The following is a 17,864-nucleotide window of genomic DNA, read 5'->3' on the forward strand; positions in this document are numbered from 1 at the left end:
GCCGAACACAGCGGGAGGGGCGGCTGGCAACAGTACTGCACGGCGCGGGTGCCCCACTTAGGAGCAGGCCACATGCCAGTCGTGCCACGGCAGGAAATGAGCTGTACTGTACCATGTCAACAAAGTAAAAAACAATGATACAAAAGATCTTCAACTATAGGTAAAGTTTTAACAAATACGTACGTTGACGGGTTAATGAAAAATCATCATCTGAATTATAGCCTATATGTCTGCAATTGCTTGTTCTGTCTATTAAAAAAGGTATGTCGCAGTAGGCAAGTTACCTCCATGAATTGCATTAAAAGATAACCGCGACAGATGAGTCCGCATTCCTACCTCCTCACCTTGCAGGCAGGTTGATTAATATGAATGCCACGCACATAGGTACGGACAGGGACGCGCTACATTAGTAGCAGGTACCATCGGGCAAAACGTTGCATGAAGAAAGAGAAAACTGCTGAGCTCATGTTTGTGGAGTACTCTGGCAAGTGTTGTGTTTTGGCTCTTTAACGAGCAGCACCGGGTGAGGCGGTGGGTGCTGGGGAGAGTGACAAGTAGGGGCCCGGGGCGGCGCGGTGCCCGCCACCTCAGACTCTCGCCTGGCCAGCATGCGCCCCGCCGCGCGCCAAGCAGGCTGACTGGCTGTCTGAGACAGATGTAAACACACACACACGCCGCCCATGCCACCCTAATACTTTTTCCTTAGGCCTATTAATAAATATCACAAAGGTGTTCTTTAAGTGTTCCACCTGACGTTCGTATGTCGTTATATATTGCCTTGTCCGCAGTAGTGATTTGTGCAGTCACGCGTCCCCATTCTGCCTGATATACAATGCACACAACACTATTGAAGGTGCAAGCGCGCAACGCGCGCGCACACGCACACACACACACACACACACACACACACACACACACACACACACACACACACACACAGAGAGAGAGAGAGAGAGAGAGAGAGAGAGAGAGAGAGAGAGATGAGAGAGAGAGAGAGAGAGAGAGAGAGAGAGAGAGAGAGAGAGAGAGAGAGAATTCCGTGGGTAGAACGTGCGATGGTGACACACACACACACACACACACACACACACACACACACACACACACACACACACACACACACACACACACACACACACACACACACAGAGTGAGAGAGAGAGAGAGAGAGAGAGAGAGAGAGAGAGAGAGAGAGAGAGAGAGAGAGAGAGAGAGAGAGAGAGAGAGAGAGAGAGAGAGAGAGAGAGATTCCGTGGGTAGAACGTGCGATGGTGAAAGTAAACACATGCATGCATTCTGCATCAAGAGAAAACTACACATGGAAATAATGGCACTGCGGCAAACAATAAGCAAATAAACAAACTGAAATAAGAGCTTTGGAATGTAAGATTTTTACCTGGACCTCAAGTGTTTTCTTCTCAACATAATTTAGTGGGTCGTTCACACACACACACACACACACACACACACACACACACACACACACACACACACACACACACACACAACATCAAAAAGAAACCGCAAGAAATTATGTATGAAAAGTTCAAAAGACATACGAAAATTCAGCTTTCGAGACAGCAAGGCAATAAATTATCGAAATATATTGCTGAAAGAAGTCTTGTGTACGAAAAAAAAATAAAAAATATTGGCAGTTACGAAGAAAAAGCATAAGCAAACTTTTAAAGACGGGACGCAAAGAGCTTTACTCTTAAATTACAACTAGGAGAGAACAAAAAGATAAGAATACATACCCTGACTGGGACGGGGACGGGCAGAGGCAAGCCGTCGGTATGTCGAGGGCCGCGCGGGTCAGCAGGAGCAGGGTCATCCTCCGTCTGCTGCATCTGTTGTGGTGTCACCGTCCCGCACACCGTCACCACCAGCGTCGCCGTCACCCAGCACACGCGCCACGCAAGGGACATGATGGCGGGAACACACATGCACGCTTATTATTTAATGCTCGCCGTTGAGTCCGTGGAGGGGGCTTGAGAGAAATACGGCGTCTCTCAGGTTTTCTTGGCTTGATGTTTGTGATGTACGGAGAGCTTATCTAACCCCATGCTCAACTCCATCCATCATAACTGAGAATGTTATGCTCCTTTGTCATGTTCCGTAGTCTACGTTCATCAATACACTGCTATCGCAGTCATGATTTGGTGAAAATGTAACATTAATTCACCAAAGACTGGTTTTAAAAATTATCTCTTGATTTCAAATACAGGCGTCCGTGTTGTTCTTTAAATGTTTTTCCTTATGGAAAAAAAAAATTCTGTGAGGGAAACAGGTTAATTTACGATAATTTTACAGAACTCGGCACTTCAGACACACGTTTTTAAGGTGCTTTTATATACTTCTGGAGATAGTCCTCAAGTGTGGGAATCTGTAATGTTCATGCAATTGTGCAGGAAACGGCGCGACCCTTGCACACTTTCACTGAAGGGTAAACAGTGGAGGCGCCCAGTCACCGTACAGGGTAAAGAATACTTGGGTACGTCACGGCGTAACCCTTTTTTTTTTTTTTTTCTTCCTCAGTGACGAAGCATCATGTCATTCCTCAAGTTCACACACAGGCCTTTTCTGTTCTTTAACTTCACGTTCTCAGTGTCATCTCCGTACCACAGGTTCTCTGCACATACTATGATGATAGCTTTGCATGAAGTAAAGCGATTTTCCAGAAGGACTGGTCGGATTCGTCCAAAACACAGATGAAATAAAATATAATCTTGAAATTAGATAAATTCTTACAAAAAAAAAAAAATACCTAAGCGACTCTTTGCAGAAGACCAACGTTAGAGGAACAAGACACTTTACTTTACAAGATTAATTTATTATCCACAGGACAGCGAACGAAATTACAAGTGAACACGTGTTAGCGCACCACCTAAAGCTGGCAACCTTTCCCTCCCGGTGTCTGGCAGAGGACTGGATGGCTCGCTCAGTGTATCCCAGTCTCGGGCCCTCTGGCGGTGGTGACTCACACTATCCCCCTCTCCCAATACCCCTAGAACTTGCACTACTGCTAATAAAATAAATGTCTAAGAAAATATCAATAAACAACAATAAAATTGTATCATTAAACCATAAATGCAAGATTATTATTATTAATTTTTTTTCTTATCATGGCAGACCGGCGCTTCAATACCCTTCATTCACTTTGCACTGCTGATAAAAGAAGACAAATCGCAAATGAAAATGTAAATAATGAAACAAAAGTAAGATTTATTTTCTTTATCATGGCCTACTGGTGCGCCTTACTGTCACATAACTTTCATAGGTCATCAATTTCATGTTGCAAAAGAGACGAGGGAGAAAAAATGTCCTCCATCTAGCCTGTGTTGTTGAAAGTTTTATTACATAGAAAGCTTAAACTACAAGAGTCCGGAGTCTCGTCAGTACAAAAGAACTTGAGTACTCGGGTCACTCACTTTAAATAACAAGGAAAATACAACTATTATAAGGTGAGCTCCCTTGGTGCGACAAATCTGCCCAAGTAAAACGGTCCCTTGTCTGCCTGTACAGTGCTCTCTTCTCTGGCACTACGTATTTCATCACAAGCATCACTCTTACCTACACGGGAAATAAGCTTGCCAAACACTCCCCTACTCACGGCAGGTGCTTGCAATACGAGTGCACAAAAAAAAGGCAGGTTCTCGCCAAAGGGAAATCACCTCAATATAATATATAATCTCTATATCTATATAATCTATATCACCCCTTGAATAAGGTGTAGCAAAGTCACTTCTGTACAAATCATAAATATAGTGATGTATCACGACATCTGTACACTTCATAAATATTTCATTAAGACGCATAAAAGGTAAACCGAGGGAGACCAAAAAGAGAAAAGTGGACACAGCACCGAATCCGCCATTGTCGAAAGCGTTGAGATCAACAGCACGTTATCAGTCTATCAGTACGACGGGAAAACGCTATCTTCTTAAGGCATGGAGAATTATAGATGTCTGCATATACCACTGTGTACATATATTACAATTTAAAAGCGGAATACAGTCCTCACATTAAATAATCCAAGACAAATAAAATCCCAACGAATAAAACCTGATCCCAAACACACAGATCATTACAATGGTGTTTCCGAAAAGTGAAGGTAAGGAGTGACTAACGACAATGACGTCATCCTTTGTCACCAGCAGGCACAGAAAACATTGGTCCCTCGGCGGGTCACGTCACACACGATGTCATCTGGATCACTACATGAATGAATGAATGGATACAAGGGTACACACAGCGATCAGCTCCGTCACGCCTCGACATCACGCTGGGCACTCGCCACCGCGCACCTCACTGATGGGGCTCCACTGTGGCCGTGACAGGAGCTGGCAGCCAGGTGAGGAGCAGCGACCCCATGGCCAACACACACACACACACACACACACACACACACAGACACACACAGCGCTTAGTTTTCATACGTATATTTTTTAATTGATCTAGAAAATGAGAAAATGATTTTTGAGGCTATTATGGAGACGCAAGAGCTTTCAAATGACTGCAAGAGTAAAAATACGACTGGCTTAGATTCTTTAGTGATAAATAAAACACAATAATGGCAACAAATTACATCTCCCTATGATTGGATAATAATAATAAAACAAAATTCTGCAAATAGACCAATTTACAAAAACTAGCAAATATTAAGGTGGCCAGCACTTTTAACAAGAAATGTACTCAATGAATAAAACACAACTGCATAATGTCATTAAATACCATTGTGTACCTCATATGCGAGACAAAATACATTCTGTACCTCATACACGAGGCAATAGCAGCTTGTGTGGGCAAAACAGAGCAATGATACTCGGCGTCTACCACCTTCCTTGACCACCACTGGATCTGTCCCCACCACCATGCCACAGAAGGGTGAAGCATGTACCTCGTGAAAACCAAACTACTTGTGTCACAATGAAATAAACCCTACCCATCACGCAATATGGCAGAACTAAATTGTACTGTAGGATACTGGCTGTGTCCAGATGAGCAGTGCCCCTCACTCTGGCTGCCTCGCTTGTTGGCTCCCCTTCAGTACTGGATAAGTTCCAACACACTAAGGGGCACTTCAATAGTACAAGAAAATGGAAGCTATAGTGTCCAAACATAACTAATCCTCAGTTTGTTAGCTTCTCTTCAAAGCATTAAACAATAAAAAAAAATGTATATTCTTAGCTGCTTCCTAGAAAACCTTACAAATTTGGAGAACAGTTTAGTTTGGTTGCCTGTAAATCTACTCTAGTGGACAATGGAATTGACCACAAGTCTACACAAAATCATGAAAGCTTGTTTCATTAATTATGCATAAATCAATGATGCCAAATATAGACAAACTAGTAGAAAATGTAGTATGAAAACTATGACAGAAACAAGAGCACTATATTCTTTAACATTTCAACAGCACACATCTTTCTTCTCTCTGATGATGTGTAGTTAAAACATAAGTAATATAATCATATGTACTCTTGCTTTGGGGTAAATTTCCCTACCACCTCTCCCATTCATAAATCAATACTTGATTATACATGAACTTTTTATTACTATGAATACTATTTTCTGCGAACCAAGATTATCCTCTATGAATTCAAAACAACACACTCATTATTCTTTATGTATATCACTCCCACCTACTGCCAACGAGGCAACCAGAGTTGGTGCAGAAGTAAACAATCCTTCACGGCCGGCAAGGTTTAAACATACAATAAATTAATGAGAAAAAATAAAAAAATAAATAAATAAAAAATAAATAAATAAATAAACTGTACATATGATCACAATGTCTTTCAGTAGTCTCAAGGCGAATGTAGAAATTTCATAACTTCTTGCATTCAGATATTAAACATACACATGTACGCTATAGATACATAACTAATATACTGGTTGCTCAGTCTTTCCTATGGCATAATGTCTTTTTAATTCACTTCAAAATAAATAGTAAACAAGTGATAATATTTGAGCTCTCCAGGTAGGGTCTGGACTGACAACTTAGGCAGCTAGTTCCTCCTACAGGAAGGGAATACTGCAGTTAAATTAATCCTGGGGAAAAAAAAGGAAGGAAGAGGACAAAGTTAAAACTGCAGTGTTAAGTCATGAAAGACAGAAAGACGGAAGAAAAAGGACAAAATTATAACTGCAAGTTGAAATAAGCCATATGAAAAAAAAATAATAAAATAAAAAAAATATTGAGGGAAGGATGAATACAATATCCAGTTCATAAACAATAAATAAAGAAAAGACACAAGGAAAAGAAGGAAAGAAGACAATATAAAACTGAATAAGTTATGAAAAAGTGGAGAGAGAGAGAGAGAGAGAGAGAGAGAGAGAGAGAGAGAGAGAGAGAGAGAGAGAGAGAGAGAGAGAGAGAGAGAGAGAGAGAGAGAGAGAGAGAGAGAGAGAGAGAGAGAGAGAGAGAGAGAGAGAGAGAGAGAGAGAGAGAGAGAGAGAGAGAGAGAGAGAGAGAGAGAGAGAGACTACAATAAATACTATTCAACTTTCATGCTAATCTCGATATATTTTTCCTAACTCATTCATTCATTCGTTTATACATTTGTATTCTTCATAAAACACATACTTGATATGACAACTGTGATAAAAATGTAAGAAAATATGCAGTGTGTGTGTGTGTGTGTGTGTGTGTGTGTGTGTGTGTGTGTGTGTGTGTGTGTGTGTGTGTGTGTGTGTGTGTGTGTGTGTGTGTGTGTGTAGCATATCTAATGTCTAATAAATGTACCTGTTTTATTAAGCAATGATGGAAAAAAATTCAAATTGAGAACAAAACACTACCCATGCATACCCTCAACACAAATTACAAAACTATCATGCACTTGATCAAAACCATAATGGCAGCAAAACTTTAAACTATGGCCTACATAATATGTCCACTTCATTCCTTTCTTTTGTATATAAATAGTGGCTTGAAATTACTTTAATACAAATACTGATAAAACTGTTGGAGAATCAAACAGCACTGCCTATTACCAATGCTGCCTAACCAACATAAGGGTTACACATTGCAAACTAACTTCCATACATCAAAGCTGGAAAATAAATCGAGAAAAAAATATCTTTGGATCCTCTTTTGATGAATGTTCCACTACTTACGTACACTTAACTACAGTGTAACCTTATTAGCAGTATAAATGTGCTAGGAAAATATCTTTGAGCTGAGGAGAACAGTAAAACCCAACAGCACCGAAACCACACTACAGCTCAGCCTTCCCTTTAACACCCACCACTGCCCAACACACCTCCACCAGGAATATGACACCTTGCAGGAAGAACCACTCAAGAATCAGAACACAGCATGATATACAATAGTAAAAAGCACATAATAAAGCAGAAAAATATATAAAGATGATTTGAAGCTTGACTGATGCACCATATACCCCAGTTTATGAGATGACATGTTCAGTCTAACAAAGATCTCTTGAAACTATGGGTTGCCTTATGTGTAGAGAGCAAAATGGAAACCTATGATGAATGTTATGTTGAATACTGTACTTGTGAAGCTGTTTAATACAAGCCAGGATATAAACTATACAGTGAACAAATAAATGTGGCAATTAATTTTTATCTTCCTGTTATGGGAAAAACACAAAGAATCAAAATGTCAAGAAGAAAACAAGTACAAAAGCAGGAAAGTGAGTTTCATACAATGGACTTTACTGTAGTATTTGGAGCTTGTGTGGGGAAATGTAGTAACTAAGGCATTCTGTGTTAGGTGGTGAGCTCAGAGTAAAATCAATCACTTGGAATCCCCTTCCTTGTGACTTGGTCTAGGTGCACCTTCTCACACAGGTTGCCTCAAATGTGGTTCTTTATTTCTATCTTCCTGACAAAGTGACTCCTGCTGCTGCTCAATCACAAATTATCTAAAGACTGCTACCAAGCTGTGTGGAAACCTTCCACAACTGCACTATAAAAGTTTGAATTAGCAAGAGAATCCTCATAATTATGCAAAATTAAAAGCCTACAAGAACAGAGTGAATCCCCTGGTAAACACAACAGAACAACCCTGTGAAAGACAACAGTTTATATGTACACTTCAAACAAGAACAAGGTATGATGGTGTGGGTTGCATGAAGCCCAGCTACTTCAGATACTTTTGGGATAAGTAATGTTAGATTGGATTAGGTTAGGTTTTGGATAGGTTGTTACATTAGGACAACACCACAAAATAGCTGGGGTGGCTGATATTGAAGTGATGTAATGATTTAAAATAATATTCTTTAAAAATCAGAAATGACCATGAGAGAGGCCATGAATATATAGGTTATTACAAGACAAAATTAGAAAAGACGTAAAACACCCTTGTACCATGATCCCTTGAATGAATCTGTTACTCAAAAACCTCAGAGAAAGTAATGACACTACTTGTCAAAGTTATGACTCATCAGTTAAGTAATGGAACATGGGAATCTGTGAGCTGATCCAATGTAGTTAAAATATAGATAAATAGTCCTACTGAAGATCCTTAGGTATGATGGATAACATGAACTGCATAAACAACCTTGAGGATCATCACATTTTCTGTTATTTTGATAATTGGCATGATGGGGATTGGCTTGACTCCTGCCAGTAGCCACAAATCAGAAATCAGCATATTACTTGTACAAGCCTCACCAGGTATTCATGCCAGCCTTAAAACTATGCAATGTACTATGGCATCAACAGAACAGTTCACCTCTTAAAATTCCCCAAAAACAAAAACTTACATGCCATCTTCAGCTTATCTTAATAACAACTGGATTGAAAAAGTACGGCCTTGTAAATTTTTTACAGATACCAACTACTCATAATAAAACACACCTTTATAAAAACACTACAGCCAAGAGGTATCAAAAAGGGGCCCTGATCCACCAAAATTTTTTTGTTAAAAATATAAATATGTTGCTGCATTCCCGCCCTAAGAGGTGAACTTGGCAAGGCAAAGAGGATTGTGTCAGCAGAGTGTGTTGAAGGAGCTCAAGTATAGCCAAGCTGTGCGTTAACTGGCACATTTGATCGCGCTTGTTCAGGGTTAGTTAGAAGGCACAGAGACACACACCAAGACATGACTGGGAGGATGCTGCCCACTCATGGCACACGTTGAGTGAGCTTCAGACCAAACCAACAACACATCTTGTAAGGCAAGAATGCCTCACCTCTCACAGACTGCATGTATATATGCTTATATATATATATATATCAGACCACTAACCTAACAGCCCACACACCTAGTAGGCAAAAGCCCACAATGACTAACACCTTGCTACTCCCTCAATGTTATATACTAAATGCAGACTTTAAAGGTCAGGATAGGCTCAAGTTGGTCACATAAGTTTCAGCTTCCTTGTGCCTTGAGGACAGTGATGACAGAGTAACGAGGACACATGGACCTGCATACCTTTCATACCAAATTGATGCGTGAGCAGAGGAGGACAAATTCAGCAGACTGGATTGGCTACTTGCCCTCAGCTAATATGCATAAAAGCATTGTGTTGCATATACATGAACATATTTGTATATAGTTTCATTAGGTATTGAATATTAGACTCTGCTGAACTCTTATCATAAAGAAGGTAAAGTGTGTGTGCATGACTACCTCTGGGCCATGTCCTCCTCACCTGACACCAATGTCCCCACACAAGACAACACAGAGCAGGCTACACTAAGCTTGTGTAGGAGCTCCTGTGCTGATCATTACAACGTCATCCTTAGGATGAAAAAAGTCCAGCACTGTCAACACTGAACACATGGCGACATGGAGCCATACGACACCATTGTTGAAAACATTTACAGTGAAAACTATATTACAAGTTTTGATGTCTTACCTCATCAGCTGAGGGGAAAAGAGAACAGAGATTACCTCACCACTTGAGGAGAAGGAAAACAGGAAACTAACAAATCAGACTCCATAATAACTACATTAAACCTAAAAGGTAATTTTACAACAAAAGTTGGAATCATCACAATAAAACAGCTCAACAAATTCCAAATATACATCTCATATGTGAGCATGTCAACAGAATAATGACTAAGTACCACTGTGCACAATGACAGTGGCAACTCCTGAACAGCTTGGAATGGCAAAGGGAGTGTGCTCAGGATAAACTGAGTTCGGACAACCATGACCATCACTCACACACCCCTGAGAGAATTCTTGTCCCCTGGAGTGTGAACTTTACCCTGCCTGTCCGGTACTGATGTCTATCTTGTCCACTTCATCAGCTATGGGATGTTTTCTCCTGATGTGGGCCATGAGGTGGTCCTTGCGGGAGTATGCAGCACTACACATTGGACACTCAAACTGCCGCTCCCGAGTCAGGTGGGTCACCATGTGGCGGCGCAGTGTGTAGTTGTCACAGAATGTCTTACCACAAAAGCAGCAAGCTTTGCGTCCACCACGAAACTTGCCTGGAGACCCTGAGGTGGTGTTCTCCTCTTCTCCCTCCTCCAGCTCCTGAAGAAGAAATTGTGAGTATTTCTTTGAGTTTTTGGTCATCAGCAGTTCACAAGTAACAATACTTAACTCCAGAAAAAAATGCAGGAAAGATGATATATATATATATATATAACCCAAAACCACAAAAACTTGGCATTAATTCACTTATATATGTATTTCCCCAGTGTATATATATATATATATATATATATATATAATAAAAGCATCTAAACAACTATCTTTTCTTGAGTGAGAAATCTCTCTCTCTCTCTCTCTCTCTCTCTCTCTCTCTCTCTCTCTCTCTCTCTCTCTCTCTCTCTCTCTCTCTCTCTCTCTCTCTCTCTCCAGTTTCTATCAAAGTATACATTTCTACAGGGTTTACATAATGTTAAATGGTTCTCAACTAAAATGCTTTCCTTCATCAAATTACACTGTTACTTAATCATGGATTACAGAGAACAAAGATAATTTTTCATATCTGTGGGGCTGAGGAGTTAAAATAAAGAGACAGCTTCATCATTCAATGCTAAACATGTTGATAACATTTCCAGTTAATTAGTTAGTTGGTTAGTTGCATATAGTGTGTGGAAAGATAACGAAGTGGAAGAAAAAAAGCAATGCCATAAATTACACAGAGGACAGAATGCAGTGCTAGACATGCTTGTGTTAGTCAAATAAGATTTCACTCATTTGTCTACATCACTAACCAGCCACTGGCATTGCCCCATGGAGTACCAGTGAAGCAAAGCAAAAAGTTTACAATGCTAAGATGTGAATGATAAGCTCTGGTAGTCACTTCACTGCACCTTAAATCAATCTATCAATCATTCCACTGCACACATTCTTGAGTTTAAATTCCCCTGTTCCTCTTGCTGATTATGGATTGCAGGAGAATTTACTATGACAAAGATAAAATGTTGAGAAAGCAATGTACTTCAGCTGTATTAGGTAATGCAATGAATCTTTTCATCTACCTGGCCTCAAACTTCAAAGGAAAAGCTGTAGATCACCTATTCTATTTTTTGTAATTATTTTGTGTGTGTGTGTGTGTGTGTGTGTGTGTAAAAATATGCTCCATAATATAATACACAAATACCCCTTCACCATTATGCCTTGTGGAAATGAGGCTCCCCAGTCCCCCACAGAACTTGAGAAGAGATAGTGAATGGGTTGGCAGTGATGGATGATCATAGTGGTGGTAGTGGTGGGGAGGGTAGGAGTGTGGTGGTAGGGAACAGGGAGGGGTGTGCTGGTGGTGGTGGTGGTGGGGAGGAAGAGGGGAGGAATGTGGTGGTAGGGAAGAGGGAGGGGTGGTAGTGGTGGTGGTAGTAGCAGCTTTGGTCCATCCAATTAGTATTTCTCCTTCCAGTCCAATTTTTTAAGTGATCTGCTTCCATTAATGGAAATATGTTTTTGCACATACTTATACTGTATGCTTTTGTATCATAATTTAAGTCAGCTATCCTAACCCCAGTTATAGTTAAGCCTCAAGTTTTCTCAGTTGAAAAGTGTGTGTGTGTGTGTGTGTGTGTGTGTGTGTGTGTGTGTGTGTGTGTGTGTGTGTGTGTGTGTGTGTGAGTGTGTGTGTGTTTTATAAAAATCCAGAAGAGAGTAATTAAGTACCTTAATCTTCCACTTTTCATGATAGTTACTGAAGATTGTAGACCATTAAGATCATAGACTGCATCTCTAATAAGTAAGTAAAACAATAAAACACTTGTGTACTTAATGTTTCATTAGTTATTATTTTCACTGCATTTTAACACACGGGCACACATTCACATATTAAAAACTATTCTTTTCTAATGTACAAAAATAGTCATAGATAATGTTTACAAGTCTAAGCATAGTTTTAAATGCATCCAAGAAATCTCAAGTTATCACAAATCACTCAACAGCCCAACACTGCTTGTGAGCTGACAGATGAAAACTTCTGCTTCTAATTTGTATATCCACAGTTCACCAAGGTCCAATATAAACTGCATCAAACTATTAAATAATTTAGTTCTAAAAGGAAAGCTTAGAGATAGTCTTTATGATCTTATAGCTATTCACTCCTAAAAGATTCAATACAAACATCACAACTACACTGCACAAACACTATAAAAACTTTTCCTAAGATATCATTACAGAAAATGCGAGCTCAGATTTGTAAAGTGAGGTATTGTGTTCAGTTTTGTGCCAACGCCAAACAGGGACAGTCCCTGGAATGCAGGAAGAGGCTGGTGGTCCCATGATACCTTCCTCAACTTTCAACTTTTGCAATATCCTAAAATTATTTTTCATCTCTTTCCTACTTTCTTTAAAAAACACTACTCCAAAGGAGCATGTGTTGGCCAGTGCCTCATATGTTGTCACTCAAGCCATCTACTGATACTACTCTTGTTGATGATTTCAGTTTACAAAAATCCCAGGAACTTGAGAAAAAAAAAAAAAAAAAAAAAAAAAAATATATATATATATATATATATATATATATATATATATATATATATATATATATATATATATATATATATATATATATATATATATATATATATATATATATATAATACAGTGAGGCTAATACTGACAGTTTAGTTTTACAAAGGACACAAACACTAATAAAAATGTAATTGTAAAAACAACTAAAAGAAAGAAATCCCTCAAAACACAATGTGATCCAGACTGATTCATATCTTCACCTCAGACAAGCAGGATCCATCCCAAGATGTGATGTCAAGACAAGCAGATGTGTGCTGCCAACCCCTAACGTGAATCTCTGGTGGTGCCCTCAAGCCAACACTGATAATAATACATAAGGGTAAATGACTTTGGCAAACATGAAACCATGAAAATGTAATACTGTCTGGCAGCTTTTGTTGAGTAGTAGAAAAAATTCTACAAGGTTAGTATACTTTGATTTTCCTCTGTAAATGACATGAAATCATTATCAATAAGATGAATGTTTCAAAAGAAACACATCAGAAGTGTGTGATACTACAGCATTTCTGTAATATTAAATAAAATAAAAAATACAATGGATCAATGACTGAGAAGATGATATGTGTAACTAATTTAATGCATCCATGAGATTCTATAACTATATGTACACTGGTTCTATCAAACCATGAAGTTAATACATAAATTTTGACTCTTCAGGAAGATTCCTGAGGAACACAGCAATGCCAAGCATTCTAGTGGTTTGGAAAAGTCCAGTCACTTCCAGAATGCAGATAAGATTAGAAATTATATATACAAAAGGGTCAGAGTTCTATATAATACTAACTCCTCAATCTCAAGTAGAAAAATACTAAACTGAAAGAAACATGTACAAAATAAAGCTAGTTACTCAGTAACCTCTGAGGTGGAGGATGGTGTTATAGTGTGTGTATGTTGTCACTACAGCTTTCCAGCAAATATCTGGAGTCCTTCAGGAATGGCTCTCGCCATTGCCAATTCCTCAATATCTCGAGAGTCTAAGTCGTGGTACACGGACATCTCCCCAGTGAGGTGCTTCATGCGGAAGTGTCGGATCAGAGAGTCTTTGCGGGAAGTGGCAAACCCACACAGGCGGCAACGGAACTCCTTGGTGCCCAGGTGGATGCGGAGGTGCCGGGTGAAGGTGTATGGGTTAGAGGTGATGAACGGACACTGCTGGCACTTGTGGACATTATTGTTATTATGGCCACCACTGCTGCTACCAGTGCTGGTGGTGGTGCTGTTTGTGATGGTGGTAATCAGGGAGAGCGCAGAAGGGGATGGTGGTGGGATGGGAGAGGCCAGGCTCCCTGGGGTGCAGCTCGGAATAGGAAGTGGGACTGAGTGAAGTCCTGGGAATGACTGTGCCCCACCACCAGGCTGAATCTTGGAATGTGGTGGAGAGTCGTGCTGGTTGTGGTGAGGGTGGTGGTGGTGTGGCTGTTTCTGCATCTGGAGGGGTGGATGACCCAGGGTGGAGCGAGCCACAGCCCCAGGAACACCAGCGCTACCCTGGGTGTGTCTATCCTGCACCTGGGTACCCTGGCAGAGAGAATGGCAGGTGATACCACAACTTTCCTGAGGCAATTCAAGACAGAGAACTTCTGCAAGTTAAACTGCTTCTGAGTCACTTCTTTTCCCTCAGAGTCATGTTGTGGTAGCTGCCTACAAAACCCTCCCCAGGGTCCCAGGATGCTCCTCAGCCAACACAGTTTATAACATTAACACATCATATGAAATAGAGTATAAAATAATACATATAACATAACATATAAGACTCTTAAGGGGTTCAGTGTTGCTAGAAGCTTTACTGGAGAATTGGCCAACCTACCAGCACATCAGAATAAGTTCCATGTTACCAGCCAATATTATTCTACTATATGAAGAGGCACACCTACTTATATGCAAGACTACTTTCAAGCAAGCAGATCAACCAGATTAGTAGTAATGTGTGAAAGTATTCATGGTTGGGACTTTAGCCATGAGCCACAGACTGAGAGGCAGCAGTGGCTCAACCTGCAGCCTGAGGGTGAGGAGGGTGTGTGTGGGTGCACGCTAGGAGAGGGACCATGCAGTGAGGAACAGCAGACATATAGAATGGTTCAAGGTCATAGGAAACAAAGCCTCATGAGGGTAGAGGAAGACACCCTCTGAGCCAAAGAAAGGCCCCAAAGTGGTACTCACCGCAGTATTGTTGACATTCACATCATCTGAGGCAGTGGACAGGTCACCGCGACTCCCGTCATCATTTCGGCTGTCATCACCTGCAAGATTTTCCAGGTCTTTGGGAAAACTACAATTTTATGGCTCACAAAGTCTTAAATATATATACAGATGAAGACATATTATGTGTGCTTACCTAAATAAGTGCATAATGATGAAATTTTAAGTTCAGCAGAGTAAAGCATTTGATTACACTTGGTCCTTTACAGGCTTAATGATTTCAGTATATAGGAAAACTGTTATGATACAGGTAACTGTGTGTAACTCTCAAGTTGCACATTCATTAAAAAAAAAAAAATATTGAGAACTGGTAACAAATATCGAAAAATAAAAAAAAATAATAACCTTTGAAATGATTACTAAAAAATTAAAGAATGAAAAGAAACCTGCCAGAAACACTAAGCTCCAGTGGTGTTTAGTGACTCACCAAACTCAATGATAGGAAGGTTTGGTGAGGCCACAATGGCAGCAGCCACACCCTCCAGACCACCAGGCATGGAGGCAGAGATAGCCGGCAGTAGACCCTGGGAGTCCTCCATGCCCGCCTCCCGTCCCAGGCCTCCTACCCCCTCACTCCACGCCACCTCAGCAGGGTAGTCCAGGGGCTCAGTCTTCACAGTCTGTGGGGCCAAAGAATGAAGTGCTTACCCTTACGGGGCCAAATACTTCGTGATATGTAAAGTTTATGGTAGGGCAACTGAGGCTGAAGCATGAGTACTATAAATTCCTTATTATAAAACTAGGTAATAAATTGCAACTTCGGCCTGAGTTTTCATAGAATCTTTCCCATCCATGTTTATTTTTTGTTCACTTAATGTCATTTTCATACTATGATGTATGTGAGTTTAATGTGATAGATAATTCACTACAATTATACTTCCTTTTCTTCTTTATACTCACAAGTTCATCCAGCTCCTCCTTCGTCATCATTTTGTCATCACCCATACTGTTCTCTGAGTTGTGGTGGTGATGGTGGTGGTGGTGGTGGGAGGTGCTGACGCCCTCCTCCCCACGGTGCTTACTGGATGAGGAGGGCACTTTAGAGGGAATGTCTTGGGTGTGGGAAGCCTTTGAACTTGAATGTCTGGATGAGGGAGTGTGGTGCTTGGTGGCTGGGTGATGATTGTGGTGATGGTTGGTGGTGCTGTTGGTGGCACTGCCTCGCCCACCACTGGTGTTCCTGAGGCCCTGCTGGTGGTGCTGCTCGTCCCCCGTGGTCCTGTTGCCGCCCCCCCGACCCTTGTGACTAGAAGAATGAGAATCGCTGAGTGACTTGTGTGAGCGAGATGAGACAGGGGACATAGCAGGCGCGGCTGTGGCATTCACGTTGTCCAACCTCCCCTCAGAGGTGCGCTGCCTCTTGTTATTGGGTCGACCCTCCAATCTCTCCCCGTCCTTGTCTTTCCTCTTCCTGTCCTCCTTCCCGCTGCTCTCCCTGTTCTCTGCCAGCCCTTTAATCTGGAGGTTATCAGCTGTCTTGAGGAAGCTCGCCAATTCAGACTGGGAGACGCTCACTTCGCCCTGATAGATGAAGTGCATGATGGCACGCATGTCCCCAGCAGGCACGTCTCCAAGGATGACCAGCGGGTGGCGGCATGGGTTGTCCCGGAGGATACGGTGCAGGAGCGGGGAGCAGGCGGCCAGCACCATCTTGTGGCCCGGCACCGCCTCGCCCCCGCACACCAGCGTCACGTCCACAAAAGACTCATCCTGAAGCAGTTCGTTGAACACATCCACGAAGTTAGTCTGGTGGTTGTTCCACTTCAGCAGGAACTCCTCCTCGCTCATCACGTACTTCCTGCAGGAGAAACATGGCTGTAACATTTTACAACTCCCTGGAGACTTAACCAGTCCACATCAACTTGCCTGGTACAGTACGATTCCCTACATGAAGCGATGCTGGGATGGAGAAAGGGAGTGGTGCCTGACAAAGAAGAGTGAAGGTAACATCAGGAAAGGTATGCACATGAGAATGGGGGGAAAGAGACCCTGCTGGAAAGAGAGAGAAAAAAAAAAATTGGTACGTATAAAAATCAAAATCAGATGAGAAGGTGGAAGAGAGGATGATAAAAGACAAAATAGGAAAAATCATACGAACAAAAGTTAAAGAAAAGCATGCAGGCATTCAAAGAAAAGGTAATACCAGGAGTAAAATTTCAAACTTACCAAAACTGGAAACAAAAAGCCTTATGCCAAACAAGAGATGCGAAAAACAAAAGAAATAAAGCAAAGACGGAGTACAGGTCCCTGAGATAAGAGATAACAAAACCATAAGAGGCGAAGAACTGATGACGCAGTAGTAGATACGAGAAAGTCGGTACTGCATCACCACCACCACCACCACCATCACACTACGAAACCGCCACTACCTCCTCTTCCTCCTCCGGGCCACTCCACCCAAGAGCACCATCCACCCTCCGGCAGCGACGTCCCCAAAGGCTGTTTTCCACCCGGGGTAAAAAAAAAAAAAAAAAAAAAAAAAAAAAAAAAAAAAAAAACTCCACCAACCGCAAGTTTGAAAGGGAGAACTAGTGTGGTATAGGGAGGGGATGGGCGGGGAAAGGAATAGTGTGGTGCTGAGTGCTGGGTGGGTATGGTGCCAGGAGTGGGTTGTAAAGTACTGGTGGTGGTGGTGGTTGTAGTGATAGCAGTGGAGGACAGTCATGGGTGACTCAAATGTGTTGAGTGTTAATTTGTAAAAGTAAATAAGTAAAGGAAGGGGGAAGAGATGAATGGAAAAAAA

At 41.3% G+C, this 17,864-nt stretch overlaps 2 protein-coding genes across 10 annotated transcripts in view; both read right to left on the bottom strand.

Annotated features, from left to right (window-relative positions):
- The window catches only part of LOC135110691 (uncharacterized), a 33,952-nt gene extending 30,987 nt beyond the window's left edge, over window positions 1–2,965 (bottom strand). The window contains exons 1-2 of one of the 4 annotated variants that reach the window (XM_064023306.1): window positions 2,899–2,965; window positions 1,755–2,272 (exon numbers count right to left, since the gene is read on the bottom strand). In XM_064023306.1, the coding sequence (XP_063879376.1) occupies window positions 1,755–1,943 (189 nt within the window). In that variant the 5' untranslated portion in view covers window positions 1,944–2,272; window positions 2,899–2,965. Of the gene's footprint in view, window positions 1–1,754; window positions 2,273–2,881 lie in introns of all 4 variants that reach the window. The other 3 variants (XM_064023308.1, XM_064023307.1, XM_064023305.1) reach the window with 3 other exon arrangements.
- A 364-nt stretch (window positions 2,966–3,329) lies between these two features.
- LOC135110689 (protein bric-a-brac 2-like) overlaps window positions 3,330–17,864 on the bottom strand; it is a 30,412-nt gene continuing 15,877 nt past the window's right edge. For 5 of the 6 annotated variants that reach the window (XM_064023301.1, XM_064023298.1, XM_064023297.1 and 2 more), the window contains 4 exons: window positions 16,022–16,919; window positions 15,549–15,741; window positions 15,083–15,162; window positions 13,481–14,440 (listed from right to left, as the gene is read on the bottom strand). In XM_064023301.1, coding sequence (XP_063879371.1) covers window positions 13,820–14,440; window positions 15,083–15,162; window positions 15,549–15,741; window positions 16,022–16,909 — 1,782 coding nt within the window. In that variant the 5' untranslated portion in view covers window positions 16,910–16,919 and the 3' untranslated portion in view covers window positions 13,481–13,819. Of the gene's footprint in view, window positions 10,454–13,480; window positions 14,441–15,082; window positions 15,163–15,548; window positions 15,742–16,021; window positions 16,920–17,864 lie in introns of those variants that run through there. The other variant, XM_064023302.1, reaches the window with a different exon arrangement.

Source organism: Scylla paramamosain, chromosome 20, assembly GCF_035594125.1.
Source record: "Scylla paramamosain isolate STU-SP2022 chromosome 20, ASM3559412v1, whole genome shotgun sequence".
NCBI lineage: Eukaryota > Metazoa > Arthropoda > Malacostraca > Decapoda > Portunidae > Scylla > Scylla paramamosain.